The sequence below is a fragment of the Rhineura floridana genome, chromosome 2, assembly GCF_030035675.1.
Source record: "Rhineura floridana isolate rRhiFlo1 chromosome 2, rRhiFlo1.hap2, whole genome shotgun sequence".
Classification (NCBI taxonomy): Eukaryota; Metazoa; Chordata; class Lepidosauria; order Squamata; family Rhineuridae; genus Rhineura; species Rhineura floridana.
In genome coordinates this window covers 214,685,240-214,705,600 of record NC_084481.1, presented here as the reverse complement: position 1 = coordinate 214,705,600, position 20,361 = coordinate 214,685,240, and the positions used below count along the sequence as shown (strand labels likewise).

The 20,361-nt window shown below is 43.5% G+C and overlaps 1 protein-coding gene across 10 annotated transcripts in view; it reads right to left on the bottom strand.

The window, feature by feature from the left end:
* EVL (Enah/Vasp-like) overlaps positions 1 to 20,361 on the bottom strand; it is a 214,116-nt gene that overhangs the window by 31,813 nt on the left and 161,942 nt on the right. Inside the window, exon 1 of one of the 10 annotated variants that reach the window (XM_061612147.1) lies at positions 10,211 to 10,408. The exons of 8 other annotated variants lie outside the window; for them this stretch is intronic. Coding sequence is in view for 1 of the 2 variants with exons in the window: in XM_061612145.1 (XP_061468129.1) it covers positions 10,215 to 10,290 (76 nt within the window). In the remaining variant the exon portion in view is untranslated. Of the gene's footprint in view, positions 1 to 10,210; positions 10,409 to 20,361 lie in introns of those variants that run through there. One more of the 10 variants, XM_061612145.1, reaches the window with a different exon arrangement.

Genomic DNA, 20,361 nt, shown 5'->3' with positions numbered 1-20,361 from the left:
CCAAACCACCAGGGCTGAAGGCTATGTTTCTGTGAAGTTTTCACGCTGCTTCCAAATATTGACATCAAAGAGAAATGTGCAGGCAACAGCTTTCAGCTACCTAGAGTTAGGAGGGAAGGATTAGGACAGCTGTCCAGCCACCCCCCAAAGACCCTTCTGGATCGCCTGGAAGGGTTAGGCATAGGGGGCACTGTATTACAGTGGTTCCATTCCTTCCTCTCTGACAGGCACCAAAGAGTAGCATTGGGGGATGAGGTTTCGGACCCTTGGCCTCTCACTTGTAGGGTGCCACAGGGCTCCATCCTCTCCCCGATGCTATTTGACATCTATATAAAGCCGCTGGGGACTATCATCAGGAGATTTGGGCTGCAGTGTCACCAATATGCAGATGACATGCAGCTCGATCTCATTTAAATCTTCACCGAGGTTGGCTGTAGAAACCCTATACGGTTTCAGCCCAGTCTATCAAAAGGAGCGCCTCCAGCATCATCAGCTATGCCACCCAACAAGATCAGCCTCAAAAGACCTTCTCTCCATCCCATCAGTCAAAACAGCCAAACTGGTGAGGACTAGAGAGAGGGCTTTTTCAGTTGTGGCCCCCACCCTGTGGAACTCCCTTCCCAAATGATCTCCGCCATGCCCCTTCCATGATGACTTTCCGCCAGGCCTTGAAGACCTGGCTCTTCAGGCAGGCCTTTGCGGTTGGCTAGATTTTATGTTCATTGTTTTTAGATTTTTAATGTCTAGGTATTGTATGCCTATTTTGTACGTTGCCCAGAGTGGCTGGACAGCCAGCCAGATGGGCGACTAATAAATTCAATAAATAATAATAATAAATAATAAATTATGAGGTCAAATGGCTCCTTGCAATAAAGAACTGCAGAGAATATAAAGTGCCACCTCAGAATGCATACCTTCCCTCAGAGACCAATTTCTGTCAGAGAAGAAGACCCACTGCAACCCCTCTCCTAAAGCAGGGTGTGACCCAATTCAAGAAGAGCGATTGCCACAACATGCTGTCCTGAGAAGTAAGGTGACCCACATATGGAAGGAGCCTTCTTTTGGGCTTATCACTTGCTGGATCAGGACTTGGGCTTATCAGATGGGCAGTGGATGCAGAAACACTGTATCCAGCTTGCATTGCTTTCAACAGGATATGCATTCAGATGCATAGCTGAATGAACACCCTGTTGAAAACAGTGCTGTGCAGATACACTGCATCTGACTCGCTTCTGCAGTTTCTAATCTAGTAATCGATATGTGTTCAGATCTTTTTAGTTGGAGTAGAGATAGGAAGGGTAGGGAAAGAAAGCCCTTTTTTGGTACCTTCCCTTTCTTCATAGAATCACAGAGTTGAAAGGCCAGCCCACTGCTGATGCAGGAAATCCAGTGCTATAGCATCCCTGACAGGCGGCCATCCAGCCTCTGTTTAAAACCTCTAAAAAGAAGAGTCCCTCACTTTCTGAGGTAGTCTGTTCCACTGTTGAACAGCTCATGCCTTTCTTAATATTTAGCTTTCTTAATATTTAGTCAACATTTCCTTTAGTTTGAAACCACTGGTTCTGAACCTACTTTCTGGAGCAAGAGAAAAACAAATTTGCCCTATCCTCTATGTGAGAACCCTTTAAATGTCTGAATATGGCTATCCTATTGCCTCTTAATAGTGGCTTCTCCAGGCTTCTCTTCAACCTTTCCTCATAGGACTTGACCTCCAGGACCCTTACCGCTCATGTGCTGGAATTTCACCAACAGACCCCACCTGCTCTATACATTTAAAGATTATCATACCACTTTAAACAGTCATGGCTTCCCCCAAAGAATCCTAAGAGCTAAAGTTTGTCAAGGGTCACAGGCTATGGTCTGAAGGCACATAAGGCACCTTGCTGAAGCTAAGCAGGTCTGGGTCTGATCAGTGCCTGGATAGGAGACTGCCCGGGAACCACATATATGCCGCCTTGGGTTCCATGGTGAAAGAAAGGTGGGGTATAAATAAATAAATAAATAAATAAACAAATAAATGAACAAACAAATAAAGCAAGCAAGCAAGCTGAGAGTTGTTATGAGACCCCCTCTTCCCCTCAGAGAGCTACAGTTCCCAGAGTTCCCAGGGAAGAGGGATTGATTGTTGAAACACACTCACTCTGGGAATTGTAGCTCTGTGAGCCCAGCCAACCTCACAGGACTGTTGTGAGAATAAGAGGGGAGGCTGACCACATATGCCACTTTGAACTCCTTTGAAGAATGGTGGGATTAAATAAATAAAAAGTATTAAATGAACTGTTGTAGCATTTCTCTCCTGGTATATGGAAGAGACAAACTGGAAAAACCTGGGAATCACCTGGTTGCTCAAAGTAGATGCAATGCCCCAAGCCAGACATAAGTAATTTAGTAGCTGATCACTTATGCTCTAGCAGAATACAGGCGAATGAGCCTGCCACCTGTTGCTGGAGTACTGCCAAGCAGCATCAAGGTGCCCAGCAACCCCCTTCCCCACATTAAAGGGCTGCTAATTCATAGGGTCGCCATAAGTCGGAATCAACTTGAAGGCAGTCCATTCCATTTCAAAACTTCATTACACTCATCAAAATACTCGGGGCTTCTCAGGTCATACTGATAGTACTGGAAAAGGCTCCCACTCCTTGTGCTTAGAGAGGGCAAAAAGAACAGCCAAAGAGTTTTGTTTTTTTTTAAAAAAAGGTTTTTAACGTTGTTTTGTTTTAATGTATTTTAAGGTCTGTTTTTATGATGTTTTAAAGTGTTTTTAGTGCTTCCCTTTGCCGCCCTGGGCTCCTGCTGGGAGGAAGGGTGGGATATAAATCAAATAATAAATAAATAAATAAATAAATAAAGAGTTCATAAGGGACTCCCAGTGCAACTGAATTGCAGTTTCCTATGCACGGCCCCCGTGTAAAACGCTGTAGCACAGAATATTGCTCTGTAACACTCTGGTTCAAAGTATACATAAAGAAATGTAGATGTAAGCCTGACCAAGTTCAAAAGAGTAACATGTAAAGCTGACAAATAAAGGGCTAAGTACACATCAGATGCAAAAAACAAGTAATGTAACCCATAAGAACATAGGAAGACCCTGCTGGATCAGGGCGGTGGCCCATCTAGTCTAGCATCCTGTTCTCACAGTGGCCAACCAGATGTCCATGGGAAGTCCACAACCAGGACCTTGAGTGTAAGAGCACTCTCCTCTCCTGTGGCTACCGGCAACTGGTTTTCAGAAGCATACTGCATCTGACAATGGCGGCAGAGCACAGCCATCATGGCTAGTAGCCACTGAAGCCATAGAACTTTGGGTTCCATCTTCAGGACATAGCCCAGAAACTCCTGTGCAGCGCTGCCACTAATCCTTCTCCAGCATCACACAAGAAGCCCTGTCCCAGGTATTGCTGGGCTTTGGGGCATCACAGGCTACTTACAGGGATGAAGGAGAAATTCAATTCAGTTCACATTTAAAGACAAACCTACCAAACCCATACTTTCCAAAACAATATGCGAATCAAGACAGACATCCCTCAAAATTCACACTTTCACAAATTTTGCAATGCAGTTCTCCAGCCAAGTAATGTGTATAAAAATGTACATACTGTGGTAAAGTGTGCATAAAAATGCATGCATTAGTGAAAATAACATGCAAGAATGCATTATATTAGGGAAAATTGCTATGTAAAAATGTGTATATTAGGCAAAATCACATACCAACATGTCTATATTAGGAGCAATTCGCCCATAAATGTGGATTAATTTTCATGATGACTTTTTAATCCCACCACCACAAACCCATGTGGAAATGTGGAGAAGTGCACTTAAGAACTCCTCTGAGGAAGGATGGGATTGAAAAAGAAAAACAGTATTAAGTGAACTGAACTCAGATATGGCATTCCTCCTGATTTAAGGAAGACTCAAGCTGGAAAAACCTGGAGATCACTTGTTTGCTTACAATGGATGTAATGCTTGGAAACCAGAAAAAAAACAGCACCAGGTTTCTGTTACACACCTTTGCGCACAGCATGAAGTTGGTCCCTAAAATTAAGCAACAAATGGAAAAGTCTTGCCATGCTCCAAAAGAGCACTTGGCTGAAATTGATTTACATAATTCTAATCTGCCTTTCAATCAAATGGAGTCCCAAAATGATTAAAAAACAACAACGTAGACAATTACTCATAAAAGGGTCTGCCTGAAAAGCAAGCTTTTAACTGTCCTCTTAAAAGAGGAAAGCTACTGGATACCCCACACCATCCAAGGATCCTAAAGCGTAGAAGCCACCACTGATAAAGGGTGTTTGGTAGTGATCAATGACCAAACAGAAGGTGGGACTGCCAAATGGTTTTCTTCCCCACATGTGGAAGGAGGCATTGCCTCAAGTATCCTGGAATTAGCTCATAAAGGGATTTGAGGAAAAACAGCAGCAGCATCTTGAAGTTATCCCAGAAATGAATTGGCAACTAGAGGCAATCCAGACAGGTATTCTATGTTCCCTGCAGCTGATATCAATCTGGCTGTTGCATTCTGAATTGGCTATCGTTTCAAACAGCCTTCAGGGACAGTCCTACATACAGTGCATTAAAGTGATCCAGTTACTAGGTCCTGTACCACAGTATTTAGATTCCTTTTAACCAGGAAGGCGCACAGCTGGTGAATCAGCCAAAGCCAACAGAATGTGCCCCTAGCCACTGCCTCATCCAGGAGGCCAGATCTAACCAATCTTTTGAGAAGAGCATGATCCCCATTCATGGTAAACTTTTCCACCACTCCACCACAATGAGGGGTGCTCCCATCTAGTCTAGAATTAGTTCAAATTTATCCACCTTCATCCAGCCCATTACTGACTCCAGACTTTCTTCAACACCCAGCAAAGACACTGCACCACTTTGTTCAGATGTTTTGGAGAACATACAGAGCTAGGTGGATGACTTCAGCATACTGATGACAATCCACTCCAAATCTCTAAATGATCTTATTCAGCGGTTTCAGGTAGATCAGAGATGGAGAACACATGGCCAGATGATGTTAGACTCCCAATTCCCATAAGCCCCTGCCATGGTCAGGGATGACAGAAGTTGGAGTCCAACAACATCTGGAAGGCCAGTTTCCCAATCCCTTAGGTACATGTTAAACTAAAAGGTGGGTAGTATGGTCCCCTGTGGGACCCTACAAATAAGCTCCAAAATGGTGGAAAAACAATCTCCCAGTACCACTCTCTGCAACTTCCCAGAAAGTAGGAGCAGAACCACCACTATGTTGCGCCACCAATCACCAACCAAAGGGTAATCAAGGCAACCTCTGAACCTGAAGATGAACTGAAATGGATCTAGATAGTCCATTTCAATAAGAAGAGCCTGAAAATCCTTTACCAGTTTGGCCAAGAGTGGAAGATTTGACAATGGCCTAAAGTTCCCAGTCGCGAGTAAGGCCCCCCCTCCTACAAGTTTTACCACAGTCCCTTTCAAACCAGACAAAACCATATATTATCCTTCAATAATGATGATGAATGTTGAACCACAATGTGATCAGCGATGACATTTAGCCCTCAGTGACAATCATAAGCAGCTGAAGATGAATGTTCAGAGATTCAGAACAGAAAAAAGGAAGTACCTCTTCACACAGCACATTATTATTGAATTTGCAACCACAAGATGTCGAAACAGCCACCAACTTGGATGGCTTTCAAAAGGGATACACATTCATGGAGGATAAGACTATCAGTGGCTTGTGCTCATGATGGCTATATGCTCTACCCTCCACGGTTGGAGGCAGTATGCTGAAAATCTCCATACTAATTGCTGGCAATCATAAGTGTCTTTGCTCAGTTCCAGAAAAAACATATGGTGACATCAGCTCAGAAGTAACCTTAGCGAGCATCACCTTAGTTAACCCACCCTTTGCTTCTTGCAAATTGTGGTCTGGATTACCTGTATAGAGAAGGGTTAGTGTAAAGATCATCTGCAGATGGCATGGTGTGATGGGTCTTTTCTTGTATTTCTATTCTGCAAATTTGGCTTTAATAAGAGAAAGATTATTGCCTATAAAGTCTTTAATTTAAAATCCTAAGGGTTAAAACTTTTGAAGTGCTTGGCATTGTTGGAAGTGGGGCAAGAGCAACTCCTGTTTTGTTCTTTTGTTTATGTTCCAGAAGGGAGACAGAGTTAGGGTCCTCCAGATGGCTAGGCTTGACTACCTTTACCTGTGATGCTCTGACTTCCTTCCTTCTGTCCTTAGACTGATACGTCTTAAGGGAAGCTTAGCTGCCCCTCCTCCTTCCGCCTTTCCCTTCTTCTCTTCTCCGACTGTCCGAGAGAGAGGAGACACCTTTGTCTCTGCTCTCTCTCTCTCCTAAGCCATGAGAGCAACTCCCAAGCCTGGGCGCTGCACCTCCAACTTAGTTAGTTAGTTAGAACTAGGTATGGCTTTCTATCTACTATGTATTTCTATCAATAAAGTAGCTTTTCTTATTTTACTAAGTCTTAAGTCTCAGTAATCTCAATGCAGGGTAAAAGCCTGCTTTCTTAGGTAAATGCACACACACATTGGCACACTCACATTTCAGACCGCTGTTACTCTCTGCTTAACAAATTTACACCACAACAGGCATCCTGTCAACATTTAAGTGAAACCATGAAATGTTGCTAGGCCAAGGAAGCTCCTTGCCTGGTAAGAATAAAACCAAAGAGAATATCAAATTATCAGAGGGCCCATTTCTGGACAAAACAGTGTAATCCTATCCTGTGAGGCTTGCACCTGCCTCTGAGGAATACCTGTGAGCCTCCACACATTCTGCAATGTTAATTACACTGAATTTAAACATGTCATAGAACTGTAATGTAATGTGACTCTGCTCCATTCCAAATCCTCCGCACATTAGCTGTAGTTCATGGCTTTATTCAACTATGAGTAAACCATAGCAGTGTAGCTTTTGAGTGGCCTTACCCTCATCTATATCAGCCTTCTCCAACTTTGGGTCCGCAGATGTGGGTGGACTACAACCCTCATCATTCACAGCCCTCTTAGCCAATGGTCAAGGATAATGGGAGCTGTAGTCCAACAACACATGGAGACCCAAGGTTGGGGGGAAAGGCTGATCTAGACCAACTCCAAACACAAAGACAGAACATGATATTCCCAACAGATTATTACAAATCATCCCTGTTACAGTGCACTACACCTAGAATGTTCCGCAAGAGAGATTTTGTAGGATGAGGATTAGTGTTTTATAAGCAAGTGTGTTGAAGCACATGAGACTCAGCGTAGTGGTTAGTATCTCAGAATAGATCTGAGGGAGCCCTGGGTTCAAATACCCACTTAGCTATGAAGTTCACTAGGTGACTTTGAGCCAGGCACTGTCTCTCAGCCTAATTTATTTTACAGGGTTGCTGTGAGAAAAGTGGGAGTGGAGTGAGGTGGGACATGCTGCCTTGAGATCCTTGGGGGAAAGGCAAGAAAAATGTACTAAGAAAATAAAAATGCATGCCACAGAGGAAAACAATTATGAACAAAGGCCAAGTATAATAGTTACACTAATAATAAGAGACTTGCCAGCTTCTTTAACATTGGGAGGGATTTAACCCCAGTGACAGCTGATACCTTAGAGCAGCCTTTCCCAACCAGTGCGCCTCCAGATGTTGTTGGACCACAACTTCCATCTTTCCTGACCATTGGCAATGCTGACTGAGGCTGATGGGAGTTGTGGTCCAACAACATCTGGAGGCACACTGGTTGGGAAAGGCTGCCTTAGACAATGAGAATGGAATTACATCAGTACTGAGGATTTCAGAATCCATACTACAAAAAGTGGCAGGAGCACTCTCTCTCTCTGTGTTTCCAGTGCTTTTTTCCATGGTGGCTGTTAAGCAGGAAAAAGTAGTCCATAAAGAAGGAAATGGAATATTCTTGTTCTTTTCTTGACCAACACGTTCCCCCCCCCCCAACAGCCACTATACAAAGGGACATTCTACTTTTTTTAAAAAAAGAACGATTCTTTTGTGCCTAGAATCTTACAAATGGGAAGATGAGCAAGAGAAAAAGGGGACAGGCCTTCTGCACCTTTAATAGTTGTGTAGAAGAGGAAATTTCCGCAGGTGTAACTATTCAAGGTGCAGAAGCCCTGCTGTGTAAGTGTGAGGGAGTGGGCATGGGAGAGAGAATCATAACATCGTAATAACAGTGATCAACCAGTAACCAAAAATCAAAAAGAAGTGAATCCCAAACAGGTGAGAAGCAAAAACTGAGAGACTGAACAAAAATGTAGAGGCTGAAATGTCCCTCTTCTACACACCTATTAAAGGCACAGGAGTCCTGATCTCTTTTGCATCATGGCCACCCTAGCAAGGGAAGACCGTGTCTACAGCTCTGGGTTTCATCCAAGTTTCTCCAGCATCCACTTGTGTTTTCATTTACATTTTAAAACACAGACTGGAAAAGTGGGCTGCTTCTTCAGCAAGCAGTGGCAACTTGCAAGAAAGTGCCAACACTTCAGAAACATCCTTTTATTAGACTGTGAACACTCTAGTTGCCTACAGCAAAGTGTTTCCATTAGCCACACCTGGAGGGGAAATGGGTTGATCTGTCGATCAGCTGCAAAATCTCTTTGAAGCTGAGTAAAGAAACACACTCACTGTTCTGCTGGTTCCAGTGACACTCCACCTCTCTCTTCTAAAAACGGGGCCCACAATGCTAGTCAAACCTTGCCCCTTTTTATTGTATAACCTGGTGGGAGCCGCTTTTTAATTCAGCTTCAAAGAGATTTCACAACTGATTGGCAGATCAACCCGTTCTCCCTCCAGGTGTGGCTAGTGGAAACGCTTTGATTTGGCCTCTAGTGTGATTACAGCCTGAATTAAATAAAAACACACTCAAACTAATCCCAGCAGGTTTTACAGTAAAAAAGGGGGAGGGTTTGACTAGCATGGTGTGCCCCCATTTTCAGAAGAGAGAGGTGCACTGAAACTAGCAGAACAGTGAGTATATTTTTACTCTTATTTTCATCATGTTCTTGGGGCCACCAGTTGTTTCTAGACTGCAGTTTAAGAGTCACTGGATATTGCCCATCCCTAACCTTCCATTATGAAGTTCTCTTTCTAAGCTGATCAGGATCCCCCCCCCCGCTCTATCTGCTGCAATTATGGCCTCCCTTGCTCATTCAAAAGTTGGGAGGAAACTCTTCCCCTCCTCCCCAAAAAGTTATATGGAAGATGGGAAGAAGGAACTTGGTATCTTCACTGTCAATAGCCCCCATCGTGCCAGCCATTCCACGTATGGTTAATGTGTGCCACACATTTTTTAAAACACCTAAGGAAAGGGCAAAGGATGCCCCAACAGTTTTTTAAAATGAAAAGTACTCTTGAGAGTTCGCAGTTTTGAGAGGAGGATTAACAGTGTGTCCATGCGGAACCCTTCCCCTGCTGGGCACAATACTGCACAAAATCATTCCCTGACTGTGTCCCCCCCCCCACCTCCCACGGTGGCACAACAGGCTTTCTGACACATAGTTACAAGAGTAAACACTAATCTGTAACTCTGTGTCGGAAGGGGAGGCATCTGGGTGGGAGAGAGAGTTTAAGCAAAACATGCCACCCTTCCTCCACTCAAAATGGCAGCATCCCAAGGCAAATGTTCACTGAAACAAAAAACAACCCTGCTGGGGCTTTGTTATAGACATTTACATAGTACATCCAGTTTGCCCCACATTTCTGCACTTTAAATTATTCATGATAAAAATATGTATTTAAAGATGCATTTGAAAAAAATATAATTAGGTTCTCAAGTACAATGAGTTAATCAGTAAGAGCTAATCAGTAATAGTAATAGTTAATCAGTTAAACAGCTGATGCAGAGCAAATACAATACAAGATGGCATTACGAGTTACAGAGCGTCAGAGTTAATCACTTAATCTGGTTAATAAACACTTATTTTAGTCGGGATTCCTGACATTTGCTGAATTCCTTCTGCCCACATTTCCTGATATAAATGCATTTGAATGTCTCTGCAGTTCAATCACCATTCAATGGAAAAAAAGAGATGGAAAACTAGCTGTAACGTATCTCCCACTGGGATTCCAAAAGGGAAGTTTTCATTTCAAAGCCTGCTACTGTCCTAACATACGGAACTGGGGACGGTTAACAATGCCTCCCACTCTTCCCTCTGCAGCAGCACTTTAAGACACTCAAGACACAGAAAAGAGAAGAACTGAAAGTTTCCATCACCTACAAGACATTCTGCACAGGAGGATGCAGTCACACTGACAGAGGCAGAAGCAATGACAAATCCATTCCCTGTTAACCATAGTATGGCGGCACCTTTGTTAGGTCAAACTTCAATGCAACTCTTTCATGGCCAGCACATATCTAGCATCCCACAGTGGGCCAGGTTACACGGGGTGTAATCAATATCTCCCCACAGCAGTGGAGTGGGCCTTTGTCTTTAATTATTTAATCAGAGGCTGCCCTCCTAGCCTATCAGGATATTTTGAAGGTTCTATAATACAGGACACTGTCTTGAAAGCAAGAATAAAGATGGCTGAAAATGGCACTGAAAGGAACGTAACCATTACAGAGGTAAAAAGGGGAGGCTGTCTAAGTTCCATGAACATTGTTGGGAGCAGAATATTACAAAGTAGCAGTTTTCAAACTGTGTTCTGAAAATCCCCAGGGCTATCCTTAAGACCAGTAGCATTCAAAGATTTTATTTATTTATTTGAAGTATTTTTATCCCACTCTTCAGCTGAAAAGGCTCCCAGAGTGGCTTACAACAATCAATAAGATGGTCCCTGTTCTCAGGTTTACATTCTAAAAGGAGTGAGATGCAAGATAAGGGGATTGGGAGGAAGGAGCAAAAAAAAAAGAAGCCAACCCAGGTACTACTTCTTGTCAGGCTTAGGTGGGCAACACAGCCAGTTCCAGACAAGACCGTTAGGAGTTAAAGACACAGTGAAGCCGGTAATTGACAGCACTTGGCAGAAACGCCCAAGGTCAGGCTGCAGCTGTAACTGATAAGTGAAGCAGCAATAAAAAGGCTTCAATGAGCACACAGAGGTGTGGGGGTAATAGGAAAGCATTGTAGATTTGGTTGGTGAGCAAGAGACGGAGCACGGTGTGAAACCAGTAAAGTTTTGTTTTCTTAAAGACGTGGCTGATGGTCTATTATTTCGGTCGGCGACTGGCACTGATAAGCAAGTTAAAACGCTACTGGACTCTACTGGTTATACTGGTAAATTGGTGCTGCACTCTACAAGGGTTATGGGCCCAGTTCCAAACCAGTAACACCCAGTTAAAACCAGTGAGCAAGCTTGAGCTATGCCGGACAACCGAAGGAAGCTGAGCCGGAGAGCTGGTGAGCTGTGGGAGAGCGGCAAAGCAGAGATAGAGAACCGTGTTGCCTGGAAACCAAAGTGATAAGAGGTCTGCAAGAATGACTGGAGTAACTTTGGCTGGCATTCCACTGGAACGTCTCTCTGAACGAAATTACTCATGCTGGCGGCTGCAAGCCTATCTAAACAGAGAAGATTTATGGAAGGTAATTGACCAACAACCCCCCTCCGTTCCACCACCTGCTGAATGGCTACGCTTGGATGAAAGAGCGAAGTCATTAATTATCTTGGCTGTTGGAGACTCGCAACTACTGCTTCTAAGAGGTAAAGAAACTGCTAAAGAAATGTGGACTGCTTTAAGAGCATATTATGTTCAAGAAACAGCTAGCAGTAGAATAAGTCTTGCGAGAAAACTATACAGAATGCAGCTAACTGACGAAGTAACTATGTCAGAACACTTAATGAACATTACAAGCCTGTTTGTAGAATTACAAGAAAGGGGAGTGGAACACTCTGAAACGCAGCAGATCTATATCACTCTTTCAACACTTAATGACTCTTGGAATCCTGTTATCAGCGCACTTGAAGCGATGCCCGATTCTGGACTTTCGTTTCGATATGTTGCAGACAAACTAAAGCAAGAGTGGGAGAGAAGAAAAGAAACAAAACAAAGGCAAGAGGGACGGAACGAAAGGAGTGAAAGAAAAGACTGAGATAAAGGCTTTTGGGACTAAAGCTTGTTACAGCTGCGGCTCCTTGCATCATTTAAGGCGGGACTGTGACTTACTGAGAAGGAGGAGGGATGGAAGAAAACCCTCACACGTGCAGTTGGTGAGTGCAAAGACAAAGAATGAAAAAGACTTTGTTAACAGAGACAATAGTTTGTGGGTCCTGGACTCAGGTTCCACCTATTCACTGATAAAAGATAAAAGTCTATTTAAAACAATGGTGCCAGCTAATGAAGACGTGAGTTTAGCTGATGGCACTAAACAACAGGTGATGGGTAAGGGTACTGTACAGTTATGTGCTTTACAAACAATAATGACAAATGTTTTATTTGTGCCTAATTTAACTAACAACATTCTGTCAGTTTCAAAACTATTGCAAATGGGTTATAGTGTGTTATTTAGTAACAAGAAATGTGAAATAATGAAAAGGGGAAAGGTGTGCCTAAAAGGATATTGTGAGGAAGGAATGTTCTGTGTAAATGTAAACCCTGCAGTACAAGCCTCACTAGTAACGCATAAGAAAACACATGATAGATGTATCCATGAATGGCACCGAAGGCTGGGGCATGTAAATTATGAGACTGTGAAAAAGGCAGAGCAATTCAGTGCTGATGTACAACTAAAAGACTGCAAGCAATACATGCAGTGTGAAGTATGTCAGCAGACAAAGGCCACTGTAGCTCCAATTAACAAAGTAGCTGAAAGAAATACAGATAAGCCTTATCAGACAATACATGTTGATTTAGCGGGACCATTTCCCAAAACAAAAGGTGGTGCTAAATATTTTCTCGTGATTGTTGACGATTTTTCAAGATTTTGTCATGTAAAGTTATTGAAAACAAAAGATGAGGCTGCAGAGCAATTAAAACGTTTTCTAAACAGAGTAGAAGTGCAGCATGGTACACAGGTGCAACAGATTAGATCTGACCAGGGCGGGGAGTTCACAGGAAAGTCCCTGGAAGAATATTTTGAAAAGAAAGGAATAAATCATGCTGTAACCGCCCCGTTTTCTCCACATCAGAACGGGACAGCAGAAAGGAAAAACAAAACATTGCAGGATGCAATGAGAGCAATGTTAAAGGATTCAGGCCTTGATCAATCTTTCTGGGGAGAAAGTTTAATGTATGCTGCTTATATTCAAAACAGAGTACTGCATAGAACTATTGCCATGTCACCATATGAACTGTTGTACAAAAGAAAGCCCAGACTACTACACATACTGAAATTTGGTTCCCCATGCTGGGTGCATGTTCCCAAGGGAAAGAGAAAGGGAAAATTGGCTCCCAGAGCGAAAAAGGGATATGTGTTGGGGTTTCAACATGTGAATTACTGCGTGTGGGTTCCACAGGATGGTAGTGTAACACTCAGCAGGAGTGTTAGAACACAAGAACAAGACTCAGAGAACCACAAAACATATGTAAATCTAGATTGCAGTGACACAAATGGCCTAAATGCAACAGAGCCTGCTCAACAAATAAAACAGGAAAGGGAAGAAACAAAACAGGAGATAGAGACAAGCAGCTCTGATTCCAGTAGCAGTGCATCAAGCACAGACATAGATACAGAACAGGAACAAGAAACAGAAACATTAAGGAGGTCAACAAGACAAAACAAAGGGAAACCTCCAGAACGTTTCCAAATATCAGCAGTACAGGGTGAGACAAACAATGAGGAAAACAAACAGTGCAAAGTAATAACAGACAGTGATACTCTGTTCATAAATAGCATAAGAGAACGAATGGCAAAGTATGCTCAAGAAGGTGACAGTGACTGTGCATATATGTGTTAAATGTGTAAAGAATGTAGAAAAGTGAAAAATGCCTGAAGACTGTACAAAGTAAAAAGCAAATGTATGTAACAAAGGAAATGTATAATTGTACTGTGGAAAAAAAATGTAAAATTGTAACTTGAAACGTCTGTCTGGAAGGTGGGGGCTGTCAGGCTTAGGTGGGCAACACAGCCAGTTCCAGACAAGACTGTTAGGAGTTAAAGACACAGTGAAGCCGGTAATTGACAGCACTTGGCAGAAACGCCCAAGGTCAGGCTGCAGCTGTAACTGATAAGTGAAGCAGCAATAAAAAGGCTTCAATGAGCACACAGAGGTGTGGGGGTAATAGGGAAGCATTACAGAGTTGGTTGGTGAGCAAGAGACGGAGCACGGTGTGAAACCAGTAAAGTTTTGTTTTCTTAAAGACGTGGCTGATGGTCTATTATTTCGGTCGGCGACTGGCACTGATAAGCAAGTTAAAACGCTACTGGACTCTACTGGTTATACTGGTAAATTGGTGCTGCACTCTACACTTCTTAGCCTTGAAGTCCTTCTAAGTGTTCTTTCTAGCAGGGCGAGGTGAAGCAAGTCCCCTGCAGCTGCTGCTCCTCTGGTTGATGGACAGGGCCAAGTTGGTCTCACTCTTGCCATGATGATCTTCCTGGGAGGTTAAGGAGCATCTTCTCAATGGCCTTAATGTCCTGGCTGATAGTAGAGGCCAGAGTGTGCTGTACATCAGCTCTGCAGCTCCAGGGCAACTTCACTGTTTTAAATCTTTCCTTCTTCAGGATGTGCATTACCAAATCATTTTGTGTCTGTCTTCTTCTTCCTCCCAAGAATAAGGCCGGTAGAATCATCTCATGCAAAGTTATCCCTTTGATCGGTAAAGAGGAAAGGGAGAGCGCTTGCTCTGCATACATAATATCCCTGCTTCAACCCCCGGCATCTCCAGGTAGGGCTGGGAGTGACCATTGCCTAAAACCCCGGAGAGCTGCCACCAATCACTGTAGAAATTACTGAGCTAGATGGTCCAATGGGTCTGACTTGGGATAAGGCAGCTTCCTGTGTTCCAAATGTTAGTGTGGCATGGAAGAACGTTGCCGCTGAGCTGTCACATCCATGGAACATCCAGTCACATGACTGGAAAAATAAGGAACGGAGAGAAGCCGACATTGACAAGATCCCCATCCTTAGTTTGGAGGCAACCCAACTCTGTGGAACATAGGAAGCTGCCTTATACGCAGTCCTCTAGCTCTGTATTGTCTACAATGACTGGCATCAGCTCTCCAGGATTTCGGGCAAGATTCTCTTCTAGCCCTACCTGGAGATGCCAGGGATTGAACCTGGGACCTTCTGCATGCAAGGCAGATGCTCTACCACTGAGCTGCAGCCATTCTGGTGGAGTCAGATCAGAAAGAAGAATGCTGTCATGGGAGTAGCTTACTCCATTATAATGCATACGTTTTTAAGGGGACTGCAATTCAAAAACGGACAGCTGTAAAGTTCAATAGCACAGTCACTTTTGAAAATGAAACTAGCCTTCCGCAGCTACTTTGAATGTTATCCTACTGTTTTTGTTGTGGAGATGGAAATAACTTGGGGACTCTGTCATTGAATGCTGCAAGGTTCATTTTTGTGTGTCTGTATCATATGAATGCTCCCAAGGTTACAACAATTCCTGTGGCTAACCAACAGTTGCTTCCCTAGGAACTGATATTAGAGCTGAGCAATCTCTTCCCTAAGTACTTTGCCTCCTTCTCCATCTCTACCAGTTGTAAGGAAGACAGGAAGCTGCCTCATAGCATGTTTTTGTCTAGCTAGCCCACTATTGTCCCCTCTGGCTAGCAGCTCTCCACAGGCACAGGCAGAGGTCTTCACCTACTACCTGTTCATTTTAAATGGAGACACCAGGAAATGAAGCTGGGGAACCCATGCAAAGCACATGGCCCTTCCTCTACTGGGGATGGATTAACTCAAACACACTTGCTGCCATTTCCTACATTATATGGTGTACATGTATAGGCCATTTATGACTTGTCTACTGCTGGCGGTGTCAGGGGAAGGGCCATGAGCATAGCTCAGGGGTAGGGCATCTATTTTGCATGCCGAAGACCACAGGTTCAATTCCCAGCATCTCCGGGTAAAGCTGGGAGAGAATCTTATCTGAACTCCTGGGGATCCACTCTCCATCACTTCAGACCAGCCGTTCCCAAACTTTTTTCTCTCCCAAGGACCACTTGAAAATTGCTGAGGCTCTTGGCAGACCACGTAAATGATTTTTCTGGCTGTTGTAGAAATTGTAATGCACTGTGCTAGATGCTGTGTGATTTTTAAATGCATTTTTTTGTTTCTTTTATTTTTTCTATCTTGCATTTTATTGTATTTCATAGAATTCAAATTGTAATACAATATAAGGAAGAGAAGAAATTAAAATACAATTAAACATCAATATGAATATTTACTGTGACAGGCGTGCTGTCCCTACCCTCAACCACAAACGAACAGACATGCTGTGGACCACCTGGTGTTAAATAACTGTTGTAAGAATAAAATCCAGCAGTAGGTTCAGAGGAGGGCAACAAGGATGATCAGGGGACTTGAAATAAAGCCCTATGAGGAGAGACTGAAAGATATGGGCATATTTCACCTTGAGAAGAGAAGACCTAGAGGAGATATGATACCACTCTTCAAGTACTTGAAAGGTTGCCACACAGAGGAAGGCCAGGATCGCTTCTCAATCATCCCAGAGTGCAGGACACAGAATAATGGGATCGGATTTTGGCTGAACATCAGGAACAACTTCCTGTTAGAGCGGTACGACAATGGAACCAATTACCTAGGGAGGTGGTGGGCTGTCTAACACTGGAGGCCTTCAAGAGGCAGCTGGACAGCCACCTGTCAGCTATGCTTTATTTGAACTCCTGCATTGAGCAGAGGGTTGGACTCGATAGCCTTATAGGCCTCTTCCAACTCTACTATTCTATGATTTTAGGTTTCCTTGCAGGCTCCTCTGGATTGCTTGAAAGAGACACTGCATCTGGCTCGGAATGCAGAGGTACTATATTGCCTACTTAAGGGCTTCCCATAGGATTGGTTGGCTATTGTGAGAACAGGCCTAGATGGGCCCCGGTCTGATCCTGTAGGCTCTTCTTATGTTCTTATTTTCCTGGATGCAAACTATTGGAAATCAGATGCCCTTTTCAAAAGCAGAGCCTTTCATACTGTGTTACCAGCAAATAATAATAGTGAAGAGTGATCATACTTTACGCCCCAAATTTAGAGTTGCCAGGAACATGGCCTGAGACTGATCCTGTATCTTTAGGAGAAGAGAAAGTCAGCCAAGTGCAGGTGTTCTTGCAACCCTATAATGGGAAAAACCACAAGGTGGAATTCTCCCTTCCCCCTGCACAACTTTTAAAGATACAAGAGGTCTTCTGTATCTTTAAAAGTTCTGCAGGGGGAAGGAAGAATTCCACCTTGTGATTTTTCTCATTACTATCTTGCAAGAACATCTGCACTTGGCTGACTTTCTCTTCTCCTAAAGTTACAGGATCAGTCTCAGGCCAGGCACCCGGCAACCCTACCCAAACTCAGGGTTGCCAACTTTTGTACATATCTCCCCCCTGTGTCTTTCACAGTTCTCTGTCATGCAGAAATTTATCAGGGGAAGTTTTTCTCCAAACATTCTAGAGCTCTGGGAGGTTTACAGGCACTACTGAGTATAAGATAAAATAAGTTCTTCTTCATTTCATACAAGGAGAATGGGGTCCAGATGGCTGTGCACCATACCTCTCCCCAATTTTCTATCCACATTACAAGTACTTGGTGGTCAGGCTACCCAGTCATTTCCCTGACTCTTTAAGATGTTTTTACAGCATGCTCTTATGTTTTTGCCTTTTGGGGATGTTATTGTTTCAGCTGGTTTTTTAGTTTTTTCAGTTTCATTGTTTGGAATTATTATAGTATTTATTTGTTGAGATATTTATAGACTGCACTTTCATAAAAATACAGCAAGGTGGTATACAGCATAAAACTTACAATAAAAAAATAAAAACATCAATAAATACTTGCTGGTAAAAAGTTCATACCACAAAGGCCTATATATAAGAAGAAAAAATTGCTTTTTGTGAAACGCTTAAGACACTTCTGTTATTAAGTAGTAGTAGTATTTGTCATGTTTTTGCACTACAGTGTCTCAAAGCAACTTATACAATAAAACAGAAATAACAAAGACTTTAAAACAAAATGTAAAAACAGTACCAAAACATTCATTTTGTATATAAATAAACAGAATTAAAACAATCAGCTTATGAAATTCACAACCTTGGCTGGGATGATAGCCTCTATTACTGAAGGGAAGTTCATGGAGGAGAGACATATCTAAGATGATTGGATGCAACAGAAGCCTGGAGTCCTAAAATTTTGGCAGGTGGAGCGTGTCATGCAGGAGTTTTAAAAGCTTTAAAAGCCCATGTTCCCGCTTTTGCACACAGCCATTACAAAAGTTCTGTCCTGATTGCTTTGCATCTGGTTGCTTGCTTTAGGCATATCAGTGACAATTAAATACAATTAGGGATACACATGAATTCTGCAGGTTCTCCCCTCCCAAATAAGGCAAGCCATTGCCAGTATTCAAATCAAATCCTAGCAAAGGCTGAAGCTTTTTGCAGACATTCACTTTTAATACCTGCACCAAGTTTGCAAAGACACCTCTGCTGCTGCTCCCACCTCCCCAAGAACCCTGTAAGTTACCCTGGGGCATGGGAAGGAGGCAGGTTGATGGCTGGCACTCCCTCCCTCCCCCCTCCCCCCTGCCCCCTCCCCAACATGGTTCCAGCAGAGGGTCATTCCCATCAGGGATGGGACTGGGGTTCCCTGGTGGGAAACCGGCACTATGTATTTCATTTCCACCGGGAGAAAGCCCTGTGAGGACCAGTCTGCTCTCCAGTGAGAAAAGATGCTCCACAAAGACCTAGGGAGTGCCAACTGCTACCTGTGCCCAAAAGTAAGTGAGGGGGCTCTTACTTTGGGGGGCATAAGCTCAGTGGAAGAGCATTTGCTTTGCATGCAGAAAGTCCCTCGTTCAATCCCTGGCATCTGCAGGTAGGGCTGAGAGAGACCCTTGCCTGAAACCCTGGTACCACTCTGTGTAGGCAATTACTGAGCTAGATGGTCTCTTGCTCTGACTTGATAGAAGGCATCTTCCTATGTTTCTCTTGGGGTGAAGAAGCTACAGAAGCAATTGAGGCAAGAAGGACTCTGCCTGCCTCAAATGCAGCTTGAAGGCATTTGAATAGGGGATAATCACCAGTTCAAACACTCACAACATCTCTAAACACAACCTCTCAGAATGGAACTTCCATGCTCTGATGCATTATATCTCTTATTACCTGGATGCTATGGCCAAAAAATTGGGGACAACTATCCCGATAATTTCATGTCTGTGAGATTGCTGGGTGGTGGGGTCCTGGTTGGCCCTTGTGGGGAGTCAGAACACTGGACCCAATAGGCTTCTGGCCTGATACAAGAAAGCTTCTGTGTGCTTCCAGTACAAGTACTTTTCAGCACAGGGAAAAGGAAAAGAACCGCAGCATTAGTGTACGTGGTGCTGATGCTGCTGTGTGTAAAGTGTAGCCCAACGTACTTTTCTGCTGAAGGAAATGGGAATAAAAAAGCAATACCATTTGAAAACGTTATGGAAATGTTCAGACTTCTCTCACTTTGCCCCTCCCTCAACGATAAGCCCTCTTTATCATTCAACACCACCTGCTATGACCACGTGAAGACAAGGAGGCTTCACAAGCGGTGTGCTGATTGCCTTAATTGCTTCTGGGCTGAAACCCTTTCTTTGCATCATTAGCAGTGGGACTGAGAGCAGCTGCCTCAGATAAGGCAGGCTTTCGCATCCAAATGCAAGTGGCATTGTTTCCAAGCAACACTGTTAAACAGACATGGGGAGGGCAGGGGAGCGGGTTGGGAGCGGGGGAGAGAAACCACCAGGCCAGCTGACTCCCCCTCACCTGCCTGAGCTCTCAAGTGCATCTGTGTTGTGCTGACATTGTGCACTTCCTTCCGTCTACCCATCACCCAAGACGAACTCAACACATGGCCGCCTGTCCTACTTATCAAATGACCTGAAATTCAGCCCGATACCCTGGCTACAAACAGCAACTTCCTCACTGAAGAAATGGGGAGCATCTGTTTGGTTGCTGAACAGCAGTCATCAAGTTAGGAGCTTTTGAAGGCACAGTTGTCTCGTCAGTGCTTAGGTCGACAGGACGGCCTAAAAATATCTTTAAATCTTTGGGCTTTATATAATTGCTTTCTGCTCCTGTGTATTTTTCTTTTTGCTGCCCTCCCCCTCTTTTTTCTAAACTACTGTCTAATTTGCTACTATGATGGTGGGGAGGAGAGGTGGGAGAAAAGAAGAAGAAACCTAAAACAATCTTAAAATTAAGGTCATAGCTCACATTAAGGTACACACATAATGCAGAAAATAAAAGTAGAACAAAAATATATATGTATTGTAAAAGCAGCAAGAACTCACTAATA